The sequence below is a fragment of the Centroberyx gerrardi genome, chromosome 8 (assembly GCF_048128805.1).
Source record: "Centroberyx gerrardi isolate f3 chromosome 8, fCenGer3.hap1.cur.20231027, whole genome shotgun sequence".
In the NCBI taxonomy this organism is placed as follows: domain Eukaryota; kingdom Metazoa; phylum Chordata; class Actinopteri; order Beryciformes; family Berycidae; genus Centroberyx; species Centroberyx gerrardi.
This window is the reverse complement of record NC_136004.1, coordinates 16,934,933-16,957,563: the sequence shown is the minus strand read 5'-3', so window position 1 is coordinate 16,957,563 and position 22,631 is coordinate 16,934,933. Positions and strand designations below refer to the sequence as shown.

The window sequence follows — 22,631 nt, the reverse complement described above, 5'->3', positions numbered from 1 at the left end:
ACAGCCATAGCCCCGTTGACACATCCTAAGGAGCGTAAAATGCTATACTGCCTTATTGTACATGGTGGGTTTGATTCAATGACCCAGTGGATTATTTGTTTTTGTTATTTTTACGTCGACAAGTGGGGCAGTGATATTGATGTGGCAATGGTATTATAAATATAAAGGGGTATTATAAAAGCTATTTGGCTAATGACAATCCAATATACATAGTCTCGTTTTGTAAGCATCAAACATATTCAGTCTGTCCGTGTTATAACGGGAGATGAATCGAACTCACCCTATACAATGTCCGTAAATGGGTTTCTGAATACCGCTCGTTGTGTAGAGCAGCAAGCCGCCGTTACAGTCGAAGCTGCCGCTGGGTATGCTCTTGCTCTGTGTAGCCCTGCTGCAGTCTACCAGAGTGAAGAGTAAACTGCTTAGGGGAGACAGACTAGTTAGCTTGTCAGGTGCTACTTGCTAAGTCAGCTAACTTGTTGGCAAGCAGCATTTGTACCATACTCCTGTTGGGTATTAACGTTACAACGCTAACGTTAGCTATAACGACAAGGTTAACAATAGTTAACTTAAAGTAGCAGGTCGTTGTTTGGATTGGAAGTAATTAGCTAGCTCTAGCTAACGCGGAAGGCACCCCTACAGAGTAATCAATGATTAGCTGAATAGACATACTATTCGATCCATTTCTGACCTTTTAATAGGCCTTTCTTCCTGAGCAAAGGATGTCTAAACGCCTACGAAATAGCGAGGTCTGTGCGGATTGCAGTGTTCCAGGTAAGTGTCGACTACAACTCCATCCACCCTGCAGTCTTTGCTCTTTTAGCCTTTTAGCCGTCATTTATCCACTACTGGTCCTAGCCTACTTAGCTAAACCATTGACTTTACACTTTAGGCTCAAATCAGATTATCAGTGCTGGCCGACGCTGCTTGATCGCGGTACGTATTGATACAAGTTCTGTATTATTGTTTTGGCGTAAACGAAGAGGAGAAGTTCTTGGTGTTGCTGACAGGTAATGTTATAGCTCCCGGGTTGAGAATGTAATCAGAGCGCAACCAGTTGTCTTGCTTACAACTGTTTCCATCCAGTTTGGCTTGCTTCAAATCAGACAGCATTTTTGATGATGGATCAGTACAGTTGTACAGTTTCACTGGTTCACGTATCATTGAGGATCTGTATCTGTCAAACCTCATTAAAGAAGAGCAGAAGTTTCCCTGCCCATATTGAAAATATATAATGAAAAAACATTCTGAAAAAAAAAACTTGGATCAGCAGGATATGGCACTGTAAGTCTGAGATCTCCATCCTGTCTGTGAATTAGAACTGGGATGGGTGCATCTCTCCTCAAAATAAAAGTTGAGTTAGACTGATACAGTGGTACAGTAGGTAGTTGTTTCCCTTCATGGTACTTTTTGTACACCGCACAATTATATTGGTAGTAACTGAAAGGCATAACCCAAGTTTGTGGTGTCAAGCTTTCAAGGTACTTTCACAAACTCAATGTGAGTGACTGAACCAACTTTGTTGATTTGAGGATAGGACTTTGGTTTGATATTATTTTTCTACTGATGCTGACTTTGACTTTGACATTTATTTTAAAAAAATAGTCTTTGTGATGTCTTTGAAGACGTATTAGTGAGAAGATGATTTAAACAATTCACATTTTATGCCTTCTAAAATCAGATTGGAATATCAGATCGGGCCAATCACAGTTGTATGAGTAGTGATTGGCAGTGGATTGATTAGACAGGGACATCTCTAGATAGAACCCTAGAACCCACTTACTACTGGGTTCTATTATACACAAATAACATCAGAGCAATAGAATCGGCATCTTCTGTCTGAACTAAGGCTTGTTTGTCTTAAATAGCATTGGGGACAACAGAATGATGGAATTAAGCTCGGACAAAGACACATTTCAGTGAAAGCTGAGCAGTTGCATTGTGTCTGAGGTTCTTTGCAAAACGTCCCTTTTATACAGAAATGACGTGATGTTTTGCAGCTAGCACAGGAAGCAAAACAGGATGCTGAATGAATTGAATGCATGCTTTGAATGCAGAGGAGATTTTTTTTTCTATTGTTGAGCTTTAGATGTGCCACATTTAACTCTTACTTCATAGCCTGTAATGCTCAGCAAAAATGGTTGAACAATTTAGATCATTATGTGTAAAAAAACAAATGCTTTTGACTTACAGTAATATTTACACACAATAACAATCAAGCAATAAGATTACAACTATGCTAAATACATTTCAGTATCACCCTCAGCACTGCCTTGTCTCTCTGATCGTTTCACTCAAATTAGTTAAGCCCCCAGGTCTCCTCACCAGCTGGCCTGGACTGCCCTTCCATTCCACTGTTGCCATTTGTTGGGTGTGAATATTTTTAGAGTTTCTAGATCTGCTATTAATTTTAGCAGCACTTGTTGAGGAAAGGGTGAAGGAGGCATGTGGCCAGCTTGTCAGCACTCAGTTCTGAGTGGAGAGTTAGGAGCAGACTCTCAGAACCGGGCACCAGGTGCCAGAATCTGACCAGCAACCCCTGCAGCTGTTCCTCCCACACCTCAGCTGCCGCTAAGGAGGCTTCTCAAACCTCACTGTGTCAGCCACTCAGTCTGTTTATCTACCAATCTGTTGGTTATCTGAGTCTCATGTGAATTTATTTGTGGTCTTACTCCCGTCTTGGATGTTTGCTGTCAGAAGAGTCTCTGTGTAGACTAATAACATAACTCAGACCGTCATATTAAACAAACTGTGTTAAAAAGGTCAAGGTTAAGTAAACGTATTTTGGTCACAGAGAGCCTATAACTACACTGTATCACAATCACCAGGGTAGGAAATACTTTACCTAAATATGCAGCACAAAACTTCTTGATAACGTTTGTCTGTTATTTTTATGATGTTTTGAAAGAGGAAACTGTTGAATTACTCAACAATAAGGTTTAGGTTCTTGGCGCCTTTAAACCCCCATATATAGAACTGTTTGTCTCTACTTCCCCTTGCCTTTACACGCTGCTTGACTTCACCACTAGTCCAAATCTAGAGAGCTGGGGTCAGAGAAAGGCCTTAAAAGCTAACTATTATGCCTACCATTATTACTGCCCACAGAGGAGGGGTAGGCTTGCTACATATGGCATGAGTCTATATGTGTCCTGAAAGCTTCCTGTAGGCATGTTGTGATAATAATAGGCTTAATAATGGTCTAACCTGAATGTTGCAGTCCGCAGTATGTGTGCCCAAGGCTGTGTTCACTGTTCATGTTACATTAACCCGAATACTGTTTCCTTAATCTGCAGTGATCTGAGCTGGGCACTTCAGGCAGAGAGGGTCTAAGGGCAAATCTGTGATAGATGTCCTCTATAAGTTTGTGAGGCCACAAGATTGGATTTGCTCAGGGGTTGAGCTTGCAGCCGAGTGAAAAGAGAAGTGAGATGCCAAGGCCAGCATGTCAGAGATTTGAATAATGAGTGTGTGAACAGAGGAGAAGCTGTGATGACTTGTGATACATTTCTAACTGATTTATGGACTCAAAGCTCAGGCTGTTTGCAGATGAAGCCAGAGTTTATCAAACCTGTGGGAGCCGGGTGAGATAGTACCCACCAAGCAATTTTACGTTGATGAGCCGTTTAAAAGACTAGACATCTAGGCTAAAATGAGGCTGCATACGGTTTAAAAGTGAAAGTTTAGTAACATCTACATCTTAGACCACGTTAACTGGGGTAAATGACAAAAATAGAGCATTATCTTGTACTTCTCTGGTGCATTTTTTTATATTTACAGCTGTTTATGCATTGTTAAAATATGTTATTACATATTTTAACAATGCATAAATAGCTGTTGTTGGTCTAACTCTATACATTGCCAAAAAGATCCTGGGCGATATGAGAGCTAAAGCATAGACACGATGTTGAATTGACGTCTAGTGCTCAGTGGGTTGTGTGCTAATTATCCTTTAAACTAGCCTACATCTCAAATCAGTTGTCTCTTTCTAAATGAACAAATGAACACTTGTGATTCAACAGTTAGATTGATGTAAGTGTCATGATTTTTCCTTTTGTTGTCTCTTCCCTCTCAGAACCTCGCTGGGCCTCCGTGAACAGGGGCGTGTTGATTTGTGATGAGTGCTGTAGTGTTCATCGAAGTCTGGGCAGACACAGCTCCCAAGTCCGTCACCTGACACACACACCGTGGCCTCCTACACAGCTACAAGTAATAACCCCACACAGGACAAGTCTGTCCTCTCTGGTGGAAAGCTACAGTTCATTACATCTTCTGCTGTGTAGTTATTATCTTTTTTATATTGCAAGAGTGCTCAGAGGTAGAACCCACTCTGCTGGAATGCCTCGATTTTGAGATCAGATCTTTATCCTTGCACACAATCAAGTGCAGTCATAGTTCTGCCTTAGCTGTATCTTGTGAATCTGCAGGCCTTTATCTTTGCTCAGTAGAAATCTCTTGACAACAGTGGTACATCAGAGCACACACTCTACTCGTTGTCTAAGCTATTTTTACCCAACAACACTGACTCTTCAGAGGCCTATTGATTTTGTCCTAATATAGAAAGTGTTTGTATTGGTAGGGGATTGTTCACAGCCAGTCAGCGGTCTACAGTCTAAATCAGTGGGGCACATTTTAATGGTTTCTTTTTTATTTCACTCAGATGGTTCAGACGTTATACGGCAATGGTGCAAATTCAATATGGGAGCACTCTCTTCTGGACCCTGCGTCTGTGATGAGTGGAAAGCGCAAGGCCAACCCTCAGGACAAATTGCAGTGAGTCATAATTGTTTGACTAGATGTTCATGTTAAATTACTGAACAGAAAATTGATTGTTGAACATTAGGTCTTAATATATGCCTTCGGCTCATTACTCTTCTTTCTGTTTGACCCTCTGTGTTTCATGCTGTCCCTAAAGTCCAAACAAAACAGAATTCATAAAGGCCAAATATCAAATGCTAGCATTTGTCCATCGCATGCCTTGCCGAGAGGATGACAGCTCGACAGCCAAGGATTTAAGCAAGGTGAGGAGGAACGGCTGCTCACTGACATTATGGGAAAACTGAAAGATGTTTTTGAGCATTGCTTTGTTTTAAATATGCAGTTTGTAGTAATTGTTGTTGATTTTTCTCTCCCAGCAACTTCACTCAAGTGTACGCACTGGGAATCTTGAGACCTGCCTGAGGTTGCTGTCCCTGGGAGCCCAAGCTAATTTTTTTCACCCCGTAAGATACGCCCACTGTTTTTACAGTGTTTCGACATCCACTGTTTTTACAACCTGCGTTTTTGTTGGCTCTTCTGTTGATTTTAGTTTTCATGTTTTGCCGTGTTTTTCAACCCCTCCTGAAGGAAAAAGGGAACACCCCGCTGCATGTGGCTGCAAAGGCAGGTCAGGTATCTCAGGCTGAGCTGCTGACTGTTTACGGGGCAGATCCTGGAGCTCCTGACAGCAGTGGCAAAACTCCCATTGACTATGCAAGGTTGGCTACCTGCAGTTTTTTTAAGTCTTAAATCATTCTAACATGAGATATTATGGTCCTGTAATTTCACCCATAAAGTTTTAAATAAAGCTTTTGTTAATGTGTGTCTTCTTAGGCAAGCTGGCCACCACGACCTGGCGGATAGACTGGTGGAGATTCAGTATGAACTAACTGATCGACTGGCGTTCTATCTGTGTGGACGAAAGCCAGGTACGCAAGGAGAGAGATCAGCAATTCAAAGGACTCTGTGCTTAACGTGAAATGGCCCAAACAAAATTTGCATGTAATTGTAAGTGTTTGTTTAGCCTGCTTGGAGTAATAGATGGTTGGGGTTTTCCACAGACAATTGCAGGAACTATTCGAGAGTCAGTTTGGGATACTTTTCTGTGATTGACAACTTAGCTGACGCTATCTGAGCTGTCCTGATGTGGTAAACCCCACCCATCTGGTAATCCAAGCAGTTAAAACAAACGCTAAGAATTATTTCTGCACATTTCTGCATGATCTGCACATAATTTTACAAACCATAATACCTTCTTGATTCTCACATATGTAGTTAATCTCATGGTAGTTAATTTGCATAATAACTGGTGATTATGTATCAAAATCATGCTGAATCAAAAGTGTTAATAATCATAATGATGTAGTTGTGGTCATCCATTGCATCCTCATCGTTCCTTTCAGATCATAAAAACGGCCAGCACTTCATTGTTCCACAAATGGCTGACAGGTAAGAAGGCACCTAGAGTAAGTCAACATGATCTAAGCCTGTGAACTGTCTTTTGAATGTGCTTTAGTGGATGATTTCAACTTGAATCGACCCCGACAAAGCTGCAGTGAGGCTGTGTTGCAGTTGTTTATAGTTGTATTCTTGCTCTGAGGCCTGTTCTGACACGCTCTGGGCTCGCTGCAGCATCCATTATCTGTTTGAGAGGAAACAGACCCACTGAAGTAGTTCACATACCCCACCCAGCAGCTCTGTAATTGTTGCAAATGGTTAACATGTAATTTCAACCCACTCTCAGCTTTTAATAATTGTGCAATCAGAGCAGTGCACTGTAGCAGAACTAGCATTGCTCTTCTTCAAATCAAATGAGAATTTTATCTTCTTTTATTGCTCTCTTTTGATGGATAAGGAACATGTAAGTATTAATCACAACAAAGTGTGCATTATATTGACCTCACTTTTCAGCAGCATATGCTTATGAGAGTTATTCTCTGTTTGTAGCAGTATAGATTTATCAGAACTGGCAAAGGCAGCAAAGAAGAAACTACAGTCTGTAAGTATCCTTGCAGTTTGATTTAAAGCTTTGAATGTACTGAACTTGTTATGTTTTTTCCTCTGCTGACTCATGTCTGACCAATGTCTGAATCATTGATTTTAATACAGCTCAGTAATCACTTATTTGAGGAGCTGGCCATGGATGTGTACGATGAGGTGGACAGAAGAGAGACGGATGCAGGTAATGTAGTTATCCTGTAAAATATGTGTTTTGTTATATATTTCATGGTCTTGTGAGAACACATTTATAGTGGCCTCTCTTCATTGATGCATTAAAGCTACCAGTGGTGTTGCAGCCATATTACTGAGCCAGATGCCTGTCTCTGAGACAATGTTGATCTTATTCATATCCTATTATTTGTAGTATGGTTAGCTACACAGAATCACAGCACCCTAGTGACGGAGACGACTGTGGTGCCTTTCCTTCCTGTGAACCCAGAGTATTCATCAACACGAAACCAGGCAAGTCAGCCGTACAGAACCCGCTCTGGTCAAAGCTTGACTGTCAAACTGCATCAGCATTACTTCAGCTTTATTTTAAGAAAATTCTGCCCTTATGTTTGTTTGTTTCCTACTTGGCACATATTCACTTTGAAGTTCGATCACATACAGCATGAGATGAGGTGACTATTTATTTATTTGTTAATTTTTTCTAATTTAGGGCCGCCAGAAACTTGCAAGATTCAACGCACATGAATTTGCGACTCTTGTGATTGACATACTAAGTGATGCTAAACGCAGACAGCAAGGGAATTCAATAACCAGTCCTAAAGGTCAGTATCTAATTGTTACTTTATTCAAAGGGCTTATGAACACTGAAAATGTACTGCTTGTCAATTTAGTACTGAGATATGTATTCTACTCTGTGTCTCCTTGATTCCAGATAATGTTGAACTTATCCTGAAAAGTGTGGGTGTCAGGCATGGAAGTGATTGCCAGGACAATGACCAGCCTGACTACGATAGCGTGGCTTCTGATGAAGATACAGATCAAGAGCTGCCCTCAAGCAAAGGAGATAGGACCAAGGTAATGGGGCACCCATTTTACAAATTAAGACCCAGAAGTGCAAAGCCCTCAATGGCTGAAATGTCCCATCAAAACAGACATTTACTCACAGCCATAACAGTTATTGTGAATGTCTCCCACATGTCTTTACTGTTTTTTTTTTTACTTCTCTTTCCAACAGAGCCTGGACTCTGACCTCTCAGATGGACCTATTACTATGCAGGAGTTCTTGGACGTGAAAAACGCGCTCTCTGCCTCTGAAGCCAAGATCCAGCAGCTCATGAAAGTCAACAACAACCTGAGTGATGAGTTGAGGCTGATGCAGAAAAAGGTATCCCCTGCGCTCCACCAATAACATCGCTAACACCGGGGGCGGACTGAGGGGGGGCCACAGCGGTCAGCAGAGCTCCTCTCCTGTCCGGTGTGATCGCCCTCTGGTGTGGAAGCCCAGCCTGTTATAATGAGGGCCTAGCTACCTGACTGGGAATGCTCTGTTGTAAGGCAAGGCTGCTATGACACCCTGCTGGTCCACCCTCTGTTTTGGCCAGCATGTTTCATTTCAAAGCTTGAATGGTAGCTGGAGAAAGTTTTTTTTATTTTTGTATTTTTTTTTTTTTTAATTTGTGAAGAAGACATGCACTCTTGCTCCAGTTCATAATGAGAAACAATTTAATCTCCATTCTATGTAGAAAATAATTAGAGTAAAAGCCATGCTATCTCATGTTACTAACAAGCATGTTTTAATAATAAGCATGAAGTAACCTAACAGTGGTTTTCATCCCTACATAGTCTATAGTGACTAACACAAATTGTATGTGTGAACCTTTCTTCATCATTCACAGTTCACCACATAGAATGTCTTCGGAGGGTTTTCACCTTTCTTGAGGGTGTTAGAAAACGCAGCACATGGTTCTGTTGTTTGCCATGTATTTTAAAAGGTCACATTTCTAAGCTGTCATGAAAACGCACCTTCACCGCCGATACAAGCCTGTAATACTGTCACTCCAACTGTTAACTTAAACTACCGATTTATAGAAGTTGACTTTCGAGTCTTCCCTCCTATTCATGAAAAAGCTGTTACATTTAAGTTGTCTTTCTTTAAAGATTGTTAGGTTTGAGATTCTGCACAAATGTATGGATTATGCTTCAATTTAGCAACCTATAGCTTGCTAGACGGCAACTAGTTCAAATTCCCCTTTTTCTTTGGGCCCCAGAGGTTGTCATCTATTTGTCATCTATGCGATAAGCACCTTACAGCTACATGCTTTGTTAAATTGATGAGGTTCAAGTTTTGTTTTGATTTTTTTTTCCTGTGTTAAAATGGCTTTGATTTGGCTGTTTGGAAGCAACATGCAGATCATTTGTCTCTGTAAGACTATTGGTTGCATATGAGAGGTCTTTCTGGCACTCCTCTATAGTGGACATACAATACAGTATGTGATTTAGCTGTGTGGGTTGGCATTGTCTTAAGTTACAGTTGAATAGATTACTGTCAGAGACCACATTCAACTGGACAGTATCTTGAAATCAAAAACAAGGGTGGGTTGGATGAAACAGAACACACTGCCAAGTGCACCATTGACTGTCGTGAGATATTGTGAAGGACAGGTGTACACCATGTAGTTAATGCAATCCTCTTTCCTGCTTAAACTCAAGTCAATGAGCAGATTGTTCATTCAGTAATATTTCAAAGCACAGCCTTCAAATACAGTTGGAGTCTGAATTACCAGCATATGATTAAGATAGTCATTTTCATCTGTCACTTAGGTCAAATGTAAAAAGTGTATTCAAATGCTTTAAGTTATGAAGTGACATGAAAACACTGGAGTCAGTGAGGCTTTGGTAAACCTTTACGACAGTCAACCATTAAGGCAGAGGTTAGTGACCAAATCATACTGGCAGCTGAAGAGTTTTACCTGCCCTCTTCCTGAACAGTATGCAGGACCCTTCACTGTCTGTGCATTGGATTGCAACTAGTTGCATCAGATCAGGCCAATCTTTCTTCACCCATACTCTTGTATCCCTATCAAAAACCTCTTGATTTTCTTTATTCCTGAATGGCTCTAATACTCTCATAATTCTCATGTGTCCGTCTTTCTGTAGCTACATCTTTGACTTACACCTGCATCTGTGTTGCTTACCTGTGCAACAACCTTTCGCTTGCTTACTTCTTGCTTTGCGTTTTTGAATTGAAGAGAAAATCCACCCTAAAATAGAATTCATATGTTATTCCTATGATTTTTAGGTCGTTCAGTGGAGACTTTTTTTACATGAACCTGTCTCTGCTACAGCTAGTGAAGACTGTTGGTGGTGTCATCAAGAAACAAAGTCTGGAGCTGTTCCAGTAACAATCAGGGAAACCAACTTTGTGGACATAGTGGCAACACGCAAGATGATTTTTATGGGAATACGTACTTAAGGTTTATAACTATTAATACTACGATAAAGTATATCTCATAAGCTCAAGCAAGCATTCTATAAGCTCAAAGCTATGAGCCATAAGTTGGTCTCCAATTCAATGTCATTGAAGCAGCTTCAGGTTTTGTATCTTGGTGTTCCTTGGTGTCCAACTTTGTGAGACAGCCATTGGTCTCCACAAATATTGGTTGAACTTTCTGTATCATGGGAATAACATGAATTCTCAGGGTAGATTCTCACTTTAAGTTCTCTAATGTGTGATGCCCACATACACTTGTTCAGGCCAGGTCACAACGTTGGCAGAATTCGATGATGTTTAGTATGCTGACAGCTGCAGACTGTCAAACCGTAATGTGAATATTTAGAGGAATCATGGGTTGAAAGCTAAGATAGAATGGATCAGAGCAGGAAACAAAGCTTGCTTTGCTGAGAGCACCTCTTAGTGTATTGCTGACCCGTCTCTTCCAGCTGCAATCTCTGCAAAGCGAGAACACCTCTCTCAGGCGGCAGGTCACAACCAATATCTATCAGATCCCCAGCGGTTCAGACTACCCCGACCCCTCCAGCCCCTCAGCCCTGAAACGCCGGCAGTCTGCGCGGGCCAGTCGGCCCATGTCTATGTATGAGACTGGCTCAGGCCTGAAGCCCTATCTCCCTAAGGGGGAAACTCCCTACCCAGAGGAGGGTATCCCCACCCTGCAACCCTTCCCACCTCATGTAAGTAAGACCTGCACCCTGCATTCCTTTGCCTTTTCTTCTCCACCTCTCCACTTCCAAGACTTTCCCTCATGTGTCTTCACCCTGTCTGCAAACCTTTCTTTCCTGTTTTTTTTTTTTTATTTCCTTAGTAATTTGCTACTGGGTAGCTCTTTTTCTGGTTCCTGAGACAGTCATCAGAAAGCGCAATGCCATTCATATAGACACACAGCTAGTCGCATCCCATCTTGTCCAGTTTTAATACTTGGACTCTCATACGGCCATTCTCCATACATCTGGTGTTTCCTGGAGTGCTGCTTGTTTGTCGGACTGAATTTAGTTATATAATAAGGCTAATGAGGAGCTGCTGTTTTGAGCATGAGCTAATTATGATATACTTTGAAGGTTTGTACTGTATGTCATGTCGATAAAGCATTAAACCTTCCATACAAATACTCTGTGTTTTTGTACTGCATGACAAACTCACAAGATCATTTTATCTTCTCATCCCTTTGCATTCTCTCTTCAGTTCAAATAAAGGCACTTATGCTTAGGTTCCTGATTACATTTGGGTCTGTCAAACAAAATTTCAGTAAATTTCTATGGATGACTCCCAGGTTCTACAGTGACATTTTTTCCAGGAGCATTTGTGCTCAAAAAGGCAAAAGTTAATGAGTTCAGGGAATACATGTAGGAGCATAATCTGAAAAAAACTGTTGAAAGTGCCATCACTATATTCGATGCACATGTGCTTCTTAAGTTTTCTATGTAGCATGAATTTATATCTAGCACATACTACTAAAATAATAGCACTGTAGAACCCTGGAGCTCCTTTATGGTTATTGCTCAGATATTTATTGTTTTCAAATTCTTTCAAAATCAATTCTTTTCAATTTTCAATATACCTAATTCAGCTCTAGCAGTCATGCTTTAATAGATGAGGACACTTGTGCCTAAGGACTTAATATTATCCAATCTCATTCATCACACTTAAATGTTTCTTCTTTTTTTTTTTAAGAAATCATTTTAGTGTTCACAGCACTGTTGTGAGCAGTGCCTCACTGTTCCTTGTGAGCACTTTGTCATCATTTTTTACTCTGTCTCCTTAAAATGTGATTTGAACCCTGTCTTTAGACGGAAAGGGGCGCTTTTGTGACCACCTCTTCATCCCTCCCCTCATTTCCATCCACCCTGTCTTGGTCGAAGGACGAAAGTGCTCAAAAGGTTAAGTACCTCCTCACTTGGTCCGCGCCTCGTGGGGCGCAGCAAGTCCACTTGGGAGCCCTTTGCCATTTCCTCCTCTCCCTCCTCTTCCTCCTCCTTCACCTTCCTCCCTCTGTCCCCCATACGCTGCTCCTTCCCCGCCCGACTGCATGAGCCGACAACCCTCTACAGGCTGCCCTCACCACCCGATACCCGTCTTCATCAGCATCATCCTCATCGTGCCGCTACACATGTAGAATTGTCTGCAAAAGTCGAGCAGAGAAGCGCACTTGTCAGGATGTCACCTGCTAATTTTAACGCTTATTTTCTTTCCTTCAGAAAACCTGTGTAATGGCTGATATGAAAAAATAACATCTTTTGATCTTAAATTGGGTTTAGAAGGTCGTTAGGGGTGTTAAAGGCTTTGTTACATTCTTATAACGCTAAACCAAACACCTGTTTGTCAAAATAATTTTTATTTAAAATGTATTTTTTATACCTCTAGTTTGTTGAAATTTATCATGTTTTTCATATCAAAAGTTCTTGCGCCTATGTTACTCCCATTCCAATGCTAAGAGAGATCTTTTTCCCTGTCTCTAACCAACACTTCATTTTGCACAGTGAGCTTCAAACAGCATGCTCTCACTTCCTCCAGTAACAGCCAAACACTGCGGTCATCCAGGAGTCGCTCACCGTCTAAAAGATTGATCTCTAGTGACAGCAGGACAAAGACATAACAAACTGAGCCTATTTTCTGCCATCTATTGTTTGATGTGAGTTTATGTGTGCAGCATTGCATCTTGTACTGCATACAAGAGGAGGATTTTGTTTGAACCCTTTTGGACTTGTATTGAAAGGGTATGTACACTGCTGTTCGGTATGTGGCTTGAGTGCACTTCTTGTTTGTCTCTGCTTCCCCTTTAGAAACGCAACTCTGAGTCTGATAGTGTATCTGCATAAAGCTCTCAATATGCAGTGTAAATCTAATAAGATCACAGCGAGCCTCATCTAGTGTGAGGATTAGTCATTTCTATTTTGTGCAATACACTTAAATAGTTCCGTCGTCGCCCTGCTTGTCTCTTAGACTGGTGTGATTTAGGCTTATTCCTGAATTCATCTGAGCCCTGACTTACTATCCTCAAATTATGACTCTCATGGGTCTACTTCCCTTCAGTTTGGAGACAGAGTAAAGTCAATGCGTCATGGTTCTGATGTAATTCCAACTCATTTGTGTTCATGAATGTTTCTACCCAAGCGTTGCTGACTTTATTAATCCTGGCAGCATACAGTAAGCCTCAGAAATTGGATAAAGCTGCAGAGTTTGCTTATTCTCTTCAAATCCTGCTCACTGGTTGACAGTTGTGTTTATTGTCATCCATGAATCCGTCCGTCTTTCAGGAGTTCAAAGGGTTTCATACACAAAGCGACATAGTGTGCCGTTCAGTCCGTGATGGTCCCAGCCATTCTATTGATCCAATATGATTTGTGTCCCATTATGTTCAAGCAGTTCAGGTCAATTTCAAACAAGTCCTCAGTAGTGATTATTGCATAGTGCCGGGTATAAACTACTTGAACCCTGGATAATCTCTCTTTACTAACACTGACAATCAAGTTTTAAAAGCTTCAAGTTGATTCTGTACTCTGGCTTCATGGCTTTATTGGCTTGTTTCATGCAAAGTCGTCTGCATTGCTTTTACTTGTTTATATTCAAATTTGTAAGTTTGTTGTTGGTAACACTGCAAACAGAAGGTGTACATTTACAATATATGTGTAACTGTTCCTTGTCACAGTGAAAGTTTGCTTATTGCTATGAATGGACACTTTGCATTGAAATTGTGATTACAACATACTCTTATCTGTTTACGGTTTGCATTGTCAATGCCATCAAACATTTTGAGATGCATTTTTATCACTCTCTTTCTTCTCCTTTCCCTCTAGGCTTCGAAGTTGGAGAAGCAGAGCAGCATGCCAGACAGTGACTATGACAATACATTCAATGACTCGGAGATGGATGACTCAGGGTAAGGGCGTCCCCCAGAGTGATGCTTTGTGACACTCGCCCAAGTGAAAAAAAATAAGACATTCACTTCTAAACTGTGCTTGCCTGACTCCCAATTACAATCAAAATTGGTTTTCAAGTCAAATTATACCATTTTGTCTTTCGGTGGGCAAGCTTTAGAGACCAAAATCGTGTGTATTTCCTTGTGCAGATTGAGCAGGAGAGGCAGGCTGAGGAGCAGTGGCTGGCTGGGGGAGGGCAGCTCCATCCCCGAGCTGGACGATCTGGAGCTGGAGTCAGACCCCACGCTTCCCAGCACAGAGGACGTCATCCGCAAGACCGAGCAGATCACCAAGAATATCCAAGAGCTTCTGCGGGCTGCTCAGGAGAACAAACACGACAGGTCAGCATCTACAGGGAGAAGGAGCTTTCTCTATCAGTTCATCATCTTTTTTACTTTCACTTCCTTGCTTCTCATTTACACCCTTAGTTCCCCTTAATTTTGTCATTTCCTCTGTTGTAATATTTAGCAGTGTTTATCTCCTATTATTTCCCCTTTGTTTCTGTTATCTTCACTCTTCCCCCTCATTCTACTTCTACTCCGGTGTTATGTTGTTTTGGTGTTGTGGTCCCTGCCTCTCGCTCCTGTGAGCAGACCATGCGAGCGTGAAGGCGTGCGTCGGCTCAGGCACAGCCTGGGATGTTTCAGCACTCTGGTGCCTTGGGCTGAGAAGGCCCCCCCTCCCCTTCAGCCGCTCAGCCTCCGGTCCCCTGACCCTTCCTCCTGGTACTCTGGCCTCTGTCCCTGCCTCCCAGGCACAGTTTTTTTCTCTCCCTCACACACACATTTTCTGTCTCACCTTTCCTCTTCTGCCTCACCTACTGACAGCCTGGCTCTCTTTTTCTGTGACGTGCTGCCGAATGCTTGCCTAAAAAGTGTTGTGTCTTAAAGCATCCAGTTTCATACTTACCTGCCCTTATTATCTTTATTTTTCACTGCAAACACTGTGACTTCAAATCTCCTGTGGTTAGTTGATTTGTAGAGTTTGATGAAAGTAGTATCTTGCTTTATAGTGTTTTTGATGTAGTTACAAGCCAAGTTGTTCAATGTTTGGTGTTTTTATAGCCATAATTTTTTAATAGAAAACATTAGTGTTATATAATAATAGTGCATTGTACTTTTGATTAACCTTAAATCCTGTAGTTTGCTAATATTTATAGTAGCACAGTTCTGTAGCCCTGAGGTTGGATTATGGCACTAACACTGCCAAGGTTTGGGGTTTGCTAAAAATATGTGCGCTCATGGTGCTGGATAACTGTCTATCAAATAGCGTGTTAAGCTACTCAGTGTTAACCTGGAGCTGAAGTTAATAATGCATGGTGTGTTATGAGTTATAAATAATATATTATTTTGTGATTAACTTGCACGCAAAATATTTTTGGCTTGTTTAAAAAGGTGACTTTTTATATCCAAGCATAAACAATCAACTTTACATTTTATCCGGAATGTTAAACGGAATCGGATGAACATAACGTGAATATGTCAACCTCACTGACACCTGTCTTCTCCCCACAGCTTCATACCCTGCTCAGAAAGAATACATGTGGCTGTAACAGAAATGGCCGCCCTCTTTCCCAAGGTAAAAAAGCTAGCTGGTACATTTTGTTGCAGTTTGTATTTGGAAGTTATTAAAATATTGCTTATCATAATGTTATAAATGACCAAATTTCAAGGTCTAAATAACGTTTTTAGTCCCATGTTGTGCCAGTCCCAGGTTCACTTTTTTATAAATTTATCTACTCAGAGTGCACAGTCCACTCGCTTTAAATATATTTTCTTTAGTGTATTCAGTTGGGAATTTGGAAGAGATTAGACAGTAGGGCAGACAAAGGAAAACAGATTCTGGCTGGATTCAGTCCTAGGCCAGCAGAGGTCCATGTGTTTCCAAAGGATCTGGGCTTATCCGCTACCGTATCTCTGGGCACAGAGCAGTTGACTTCTGAACAGACTTTTCCCACCAGTATTAAAATGTTTTGTTATCCTTCCTCCGCAGAAGCCGCGCTCAGAGACTGTGAGAGGCTCGCTGCGCCTGCTGACCTCCAGTGCCTACCGGCTGCAGAGTGAATGCAGGAAGGCCATGCCCTCGGAGGGAGGCCCGGGGCCGGACATGCAGCTGGTCACCCAGCAGGTCATCCAATGTGCTTATGACATTGCCAAGGCAGCCAAGCAGCTTGTCACCATTACCACAAAGGAGAACACCAACTAACAGCACTTACAAGGCTGCAAAAGCCAATAGCATCTCAGTTTTGTTCTTATATTTTTAACAAATTTTCTGTCGTTTTTCGTATTTGTGGTATATGCATGAATTCTTTTTTTTAATTTAAGAATGATATAAAAAATAACAAGTATTCACAATATTTAAAGCCAACATTGGACAAAGCCTGAATGTCATTGATGGGAAAGAGTCAGCGACATAACTTAGGGACACCTGGTTTGTTCTAATAATGCAATTTCTGTTGAGCAAAAGTAATAAGTTTACAAAATCACATATAGACTACATGCAGTGGCTAGCTGACCCTGGGAAATTTTATGATTTCTTGATTACTCTTTACTTATTAGTCTCCCTTAGTTACCATTAATGTTTAATCAGTCCATAATGTAAATACCTTCCATTGAGAAAGGAAGGAATTACCGTTAATACTCTGTGACTATGTGTACAGTATATCCATTAGATGATGTTGGTTAACATGATCAGTCCAAAGCCAGACATGGATGCTGGGAAAGCCATAAAAAAAGTAATGAATCCATTGTCATGAAATGCTAATGCCAACACCCTTGGAGCTAAAGAAGCTTCCCCTCATTTATTGCACTGTGCAAACATTAGCATTCTGTAAAGATGAATCTTCAAAAGAATTTGACCATTTAATTAACTTCCATTAAATGTGGGGAACTTCGTTGATGCACATTTTGTAGCCCTGCAATGCCAATGTTTGTCGCATAGAAAAGCTATTTATATGGTTTGTCCCCTGTCCAAGTGTAATCCTGTCTGCAATGCACTTATTGCAGCTATTTATGTATGCCCATTTGTCAAGTCAGTGAATGCAAATAACACTTGTTCAGGGGCCAAATTATGTTCTTCACCAGCAAGATGTTCTTGTATTAAGTTATATTGATTTGGTGTGTTTGTAAGAGGCTAGACACTGCACTGTGTTATGCGGTCTTGTGTGCTATAGCAGTGTTGGTGGTGTTGCAAGATATTTAGAGCTAATAATCATGTCTGTCCGTGTGTTTTGTGCTCTGTTCTGTTGCTGCTAGATTTGTATTTAATGTGCAACGTATGGGATAGAACTATAGATGTCTCCTGTATAATTGTGCAACCCAAGGTTCATCCTCAACATGTGGTTCAGAGTTCATTGTCAAACTTGAAATCTGATCAAGGTAATGTCCCTCTCTGTACTTGAATGGAGTCCAGAGATGTATGTCATGCAGCTGTTATAGCTGCACTGGGGAAAAATAATTATTTTCTAAATAAACTTAATTTATAACTATAACCTGTTGTCTGCTGTATTTATCTGTCGTGTTTCATATTCACTGTGTGGCCTTAATATAAAAAATGACTTGATTTGGACAGATTTATTAAAAACAGTCTACAAATAAAGCGTACAAAAAATTACTGTCCTACAAAAGCCTCTAGGATTGCAAAACTTTACATTAGTGTTTTTCTAAATATGCAACAGCCAGCAACAGCATTAAATTAGCAACATCAAGTTGGCTTACATATGGCCTCAGAACCTAATTGAATGATATGCCTTTAAAAGACATTAAAGCTAATTACATACAAAAATATACATCTGATGATTGTGCATTGATTTCAGACTTGCAGAGTCCTCATGTCCAGGCTGATCGGGGTCTGCTGTGAATCTGAAAGGGAGACAGAACAAGCCTGTGATATCTGAACATTAAAAAGAGCAAATAAGGTGAAATCAAGCAGTATAATGTTTCCATAGATCACAGCCTGCCACATAGCAGGCTAGAATATAAACTTTGACTATCATCAGTCTCCTTGGAGAACTCATTCATACAGTAGGTAGCTTGATTTTATCTTGCACCTTTTCCTGGTGGCCTTGCTTGGCCATCCTCTGTGTCTCCAGCTTCAGCTCCTCCTCCTGGAACCGAAGGGCCTCCTTCTCCTCCTCCTCCTCTTGCTCTATCCTGCGCTGCTCCTCCCACTGCTCTTGGCGCCGCTGCTCCACCTACAGTTAATATATGTAAACAACATCAGCTCTGTTTTATTTCCAAGATTGGAAAGTAAATACTAATGTGTCAAAAACCATATGTTCTGTGGTTCTGGGCAGGTGCTGTGCTGTGGAGAGTTCGGCTGTGCCTGAGAATTTACTTCAATGAATAATTGATCAATGAATAATTTTGGTGTTAAACATTCTTACTTTTGCGAATATGTGCTACAGCAATACAAACACGCAGAACCACTCCAATACCTAACTGACTATCAAGATATGAGAAGGAGCCATGTGCCAACCTGAGCATTTATCTCTTGCATGCGAGCTGTTCTGTGGCCCTCCTCCTGCTCCCTCTCCTGCAGTCTGGCCTCCCTCTCCAGCTCCAGCTCCTGGATCAGCTCTTCCCGTCTCTTCAGGGACTCCTCCTGAGCCTCGCGGTTCTGCTGCATCTTAAGCTCCAGCTGCTGCTGTCTCCCCACAAGAACCTTTCAGAGAAACAGAGAGGAGTGCTGTTATTCGAGTCATATGTTTTGACTTACCTTCAAATGAGGTTTCAAGTATGTTTTTGTCAGCCCCGGAACCCTTGACTCCCTGAGGCCAATTCACCTCATGCATGAGCCGCTCTCTGGCTTTCCTCTCCTTCTCCCACTCTGTCTCCCGTTTCTCCCACACGCGTTGGGCTTCCTCTCTGAATGGATAAGACACAAAGGCTCGTATCTGAAGAGAAGCAGAGGTCCCTGCCTCAAAGTCAGACCTTCCTGAATCCTGGGGCTTACCTGTATAGAATGTCAAACTCAGCCTCCCTCTCCCTCTCTAACTGAAGTTGCTCCTCAATCACAAGTTTCATCCAGGCAGCGTCAGCTACGGCTCTTTCCCTTCGCGCACTCTCCGCTCTCCTGTCCTCCTGCTCTCCCTCCAGCATGGCTGCCAGGATCTTACGGTCGGCCTCCTGGTGGGGACAGAGGCATTCAAGAAAGGCGTCAAAACCAGAGAAGCTGGATCTCATCTTGAATAATACGCTGTAGTAACAACGGGTCAAGGGGACTCACCAGCTCCTCCTGCACTTGCTGGGCTCTCCTCTTCAGCTGAGCGCGGTACTGACGGATCAAGAAATGCCTGAAGGAACAGCAGCTCAGTGAACATGTAGCCTTATGTGACGTATTTGTCTCATTTCTGAACAGTTACCCCCAGAGAGAGCTTCCCTTACCCCATCTCAGATTTCTTCCTCCTTTCCTCCACCGTTCTCCTCTCCTCTTCTATCCTCTCCAGCTCCCAGTGTTGGGCCAGCAGAGTCTCTTGCTCTTTCTTTAGACGATTGGCCTGAAACAGACAGAAAAATCTGCTTCAACATCACGTCTCATACCATTTTCCACAGCAGAAACAATTTGCCCAAGATCTGTATACCTCTTGTTCCCTCAGCTTCAGTTCATCCATCTGTTGACAAAGTTCTTCTGCTCTCTTACGGTCCTCTTCTTTCTTCTTCTCCTGCGCCTGCTTCATCCTCTCCAGAGCGTCTTTTCGAGTCCTCTCGTACTCATTTTCAAAACGTCTCTCCTCTTCCTGCTCTGCCGCTTCATGCTGCATGTTTTGAGAGATGGGTTACTTCTGTGTCTAAACTGTCTCAATAATGAACCATGCTGTGAGGATTAACCTGAGCAGATTTCAGCCTTGATACTGTGCTCACAGATGAAATAAGTACAGTTTAATTAAATATTAATTCATTACATAATTAATTACTCAAGTAAAAGAATGATACCAAAGTTTTTTGACTTGTGGGTCCTAGGTGTCATTGTTGGCTTGATGAAGAGTTGATACCTCGGACTATTGCAAGGCTATCAGTTTTCCCCGCAACTGAGTTTGAATAAAATTGAGTATATTAACCCAAGTCAAAGCAAGTATGACAAAGGACCTACAGGTCAAAAACAACAAGTTATTATCATATAAAAAGTAATTCAACAATTATTATTAGCTGAACAGCTTTGACTGACAGGTAGCTATGATATGAATTTCCTACCTGTTTTTTGTCAGATATCTGCTCCTGCCATTGGCCGACAACATGATCTTTATGTAACGCTGACTCGACCTGTGGACAGAGTTGTGACACAGACGAGACAGAGATACTGATGAACCTGACCTAAGCGGAAGGGATACCAGAATATTTTATACTCTGAAGTCAATGCAGGACTCGGGTTAACAGAAAGTCATGGAATATCTGCATCACACGCCCTATTGGTTTCCAGATCAAGTGGACGTCTTGACAAAAAGTGTCCGTTTTCTCTACTTGACGTACAGACTACAGACGTACCAGACAGTCACTAGATTCCTCCGCAGTTTGACATCTGAGGCCATTTATCTCTTCATCTCAACACTCAGACTTTGCAGTAAGAGGTCTGGCAACTCATTACATTTGCATTAATAGTTTACACTTAGCTACCTCTCGCAGCTCTGGGTTGTTTTTCTTCCAGTGCTCCTTCAGCAGCTCTTGTGCAAGCTAGGTGTACAATACAGAAACAACAAGCATTATACATTGCAGCAGTGCACCATGATGCGTTATTGAAAAAGAAATATGCAATTAATTCAATGCAACTACCTTTTTCCTTCTCTCCTCTCTTGCTGAACGAAGCTCCTCAGTTTTCTGCACCAACTGACTCGCCAGTGTGCTGCTGTCAGGAAGCACGTCCCGGAGCTCAGCCTCCAACTGATCCTGCTCCTCTTGAAGCATGGCCCTGAGCCGAGTCCTGCGCTGCTCCAGACTCACCCTCTTCTCCTCCTCCACTCTCTGTTTATGGTACGCTGACATACTGACACAACAGAGGAAATGGACACTAACTGTCTTTCTCTGGGTTGTTTGGCTGCCACTTACTGCTGAAGCAACAGAACAACAGGGTGGGAGAAAGTACTACTAGATTATCTACACCTTCATAGTGTCTTTTTGAATGCAGGCAAAATTCACTCACAGAAATCTATGTAATGCTACACATATTTCTCAAGTTCTTCGTTAAATAATTTGGGTAAATCAAGTCAGGTTCATTTATTGATATAGCTGTTCATCACAAGCATGTCTCAAAGGACTTCACAGAGAATGAGCCTACCTAGATCTAACTAATCAACAGTCAATCACAACAAAATGATGTCATACATTATGCAACAAAATCAAACACAAGGAAGCAAAACAAAGCACAAGACACAGAATAGCATGTTGAAGAGACATAACAAGCCTATCCAACCTACATGCAGTACATAGACAGTCCAAGTCTGTCTGCATTACCTCTGCTGATGGGACTGATGGGAACTCCACACGGACTGCTTGTGGCTGCGCACACTCTGTTCCCTGAAGTATTGTGAATGCAGCTCCCACTGCTGCCGAGAACGGGCCTCCTGCTCCCGCTGCCGCGCCATCTGTCTGGCCAGGACACGGGACCGGCTGGGCCCGTGCGCGGAAAGGGTCGGTAGAGCCATTGGTCTCTAGATTCACGGGGGCACACACACATGACCTGGTCACGCAGTAAACAATGATAGGCCTACCTCCTCGCGACAGTTAAGGCAGCAAGTTAATACTGTCCAACATAACATAAGCCAGGACGACGCTTGCCGTTCTCTCACACAAAAAGAGAAAGGAAATGCCATGTATCGGGGTAATTTTAACCCTTTATGCATTAGATAGCTTTATGTATGAGTTAATGTTATCTAGCTGGTTTACACACGCGTCGTTATTGACCACGTAACGTTAGCTAAAGACAATCTGAGAGAGAAAAATCAAAACAATATTAGCTAGCAGTGTCAACGTTAGATCCTTCACTAGCCAGCAATAGTTAGCAAATGACTTTTATAGTCAGAATCATAGCAGCTACTTACCCTTGCAGTATTACTCTTTAATTGCAATGCGTTATCTTGAAGCTAGATAGAAACAGTCAACGTTTTGTAGAAAATAAAGCTCGCCTTCCTTTCGTATTCTAGTTTTCCATAGTTACCACCCCACTTCCTAGTTACTCTAACGCTACGGGATAAGGTAAGGGTCAAATTGGCTATTGGCTGAAAACGCAAAAAGTATAGCTTTCGTGGTAATGAAATATGTGACACACTCAAAAGCTCTCGCGACACACTGCAGTGTCTGAGAGCGAGACTAGTGAATAACTAAAAGAGGATTACTGTCAACCTATCCCATTATAGCCTGGTCATTACTCAAAAATTTAGGCTATCTCACCCTCTAGGATAACATGTTATTTGATTTGTGAAGCTTTTGAGCCCCTTTCCAGCTCATTAAACGCAGAGACTATAAAGAAGAATAAAACTAAGAATAAGAACAATTGTTGCT

General features: G+C 41.8%; 2 protein-coding genes across 4 annotated transcripts; one reads left to right on the top strand and one right to left on the bottom strand.

Annotated features, from left to right (window-relative positions):
* Positions 1–140: 140 nt before the first annotated feature.
* Positions 141–17,732, top strand: git2a (G protein-coupled receptor kinase interacting ArfGAP 2a). Of its 3 annotated transcripts, XM_078285014.1 has the most exons (21): positions 141–774; positions 4,073–4,206; positions 4,658–4,770; positions 4,913–5,018; positions 5,133–5,219; positions 5,344–5,474; positions 5,590–5,684; positions 6,159–6,204; positions 6,703–6,754; positions 6,865–6,937; positions 7,121–7,218; positions 7,418–7,529; positions 7,640–7,782; positions 7,943–8,092; positions 10,648–10,896; positions 12,010–12,099; positions 14,017–14,099; positions 14,289–14,480; positions 14,733–14,864; positions 15,654–15,717; positions 16,132–17,732. In XM_078285014.1, the coding sequence occupies exons 1-21, from the start codon at positions 723–725 to the stop codon at positions 16,342–16,344; spliced, it is 2,415 nt and encodes an 804-aa protein (XP_078141140.1). In that variant the 5' UTR covers positions 141–722; the 3' UTR covers positions 16,345–17,732. The 3 variants fall into 3 exon arrangements, with proteins under 3 accessions (XP_078141140.1, XP_071755734.1, XP_071755737.1); XM_071899633.2 differs by lacking the exon at positions 14,733–14,864; XM_071899636.2 differs by lacking the exons at positions 7,943–8,092; positions 14,733–14,864 and having other exon boundaries at positions 6,706–6,754.
* Positions 17,728–22,305, bottom strand: tchp (trichoplein, keratin filament binding). The gene is made up of 13 exons (XM_071899785.2): positions 22,172–22,305; positions 21,585–21,781; positions 20,907–21,117; positions 20,751–20,807; positions 20,331–20,399; positions 19,721–19,894; positions 19,524–19,636; positions 19,366–19,432; positions 19,093–19,265; positions 18,923–19,004; positions 18,616–18,801; positions 18,188–18,331; positions 17,728–17,999 (listed from the first exon to the last, which is right to left on the bottom strand). Exons 2-13 carry the CDS (start codon positions 21,773–21,775, stop codon positions 17,967–17,969), a joined length of 1,500 nt encoding a protein of 499 aa, XP_071755886.1. The 5' UTR covers positions 21,776–21,781; positions 22,172–22,305; the 3' UTR covers positions 17,728–17,966.
* Positions 22,306–22,631: the final 326 nt, after the last annotated feature.

Coding starts and splice junctions, on each gene's coding strand:
- git2a (XM_078285014.1), top strand. CDS start 723: ATGTCTAAACGCCTACGAAATAGCGAGGTCTGTGCGGATTGCAGTGTT. Junction 6,755..6,864: donor CAAAGAAGAAACTACAGTCT/GTAAGTATCCTT, acceptor ATTTTAATACAG/CTCAGTAATCACTTATTTGA. Junction 14,100..14,288: donor TCGGAGATGGATGACTCAGG/GTAAGGGCGTCC, acceptor TTCCTTGTGCAG/ATTGAGCAGGAGAGGCAGGC.
- tchp (XM_071899785.2), bottom strand. CDS start 21,775: ATGGCTCTACCGACCCTTTCCGCGCACGGGCCCAGCCGGTCCCGTGTC. Junction 19,266..19,365: donor AGCAAGTGCAGGAGGAGCTG/GTGAGTCCCCTT, acceptor TGTCCCCACCAG/GAGGCCGACCGTAAGATCCT. Junction 19,005..19,092: donor GAGTTTGACATTCTATACAG/GTAAGCCCCAGG, acceptor TTATCCATTCAG/AGAGGAAGCCCAACGCGTGT.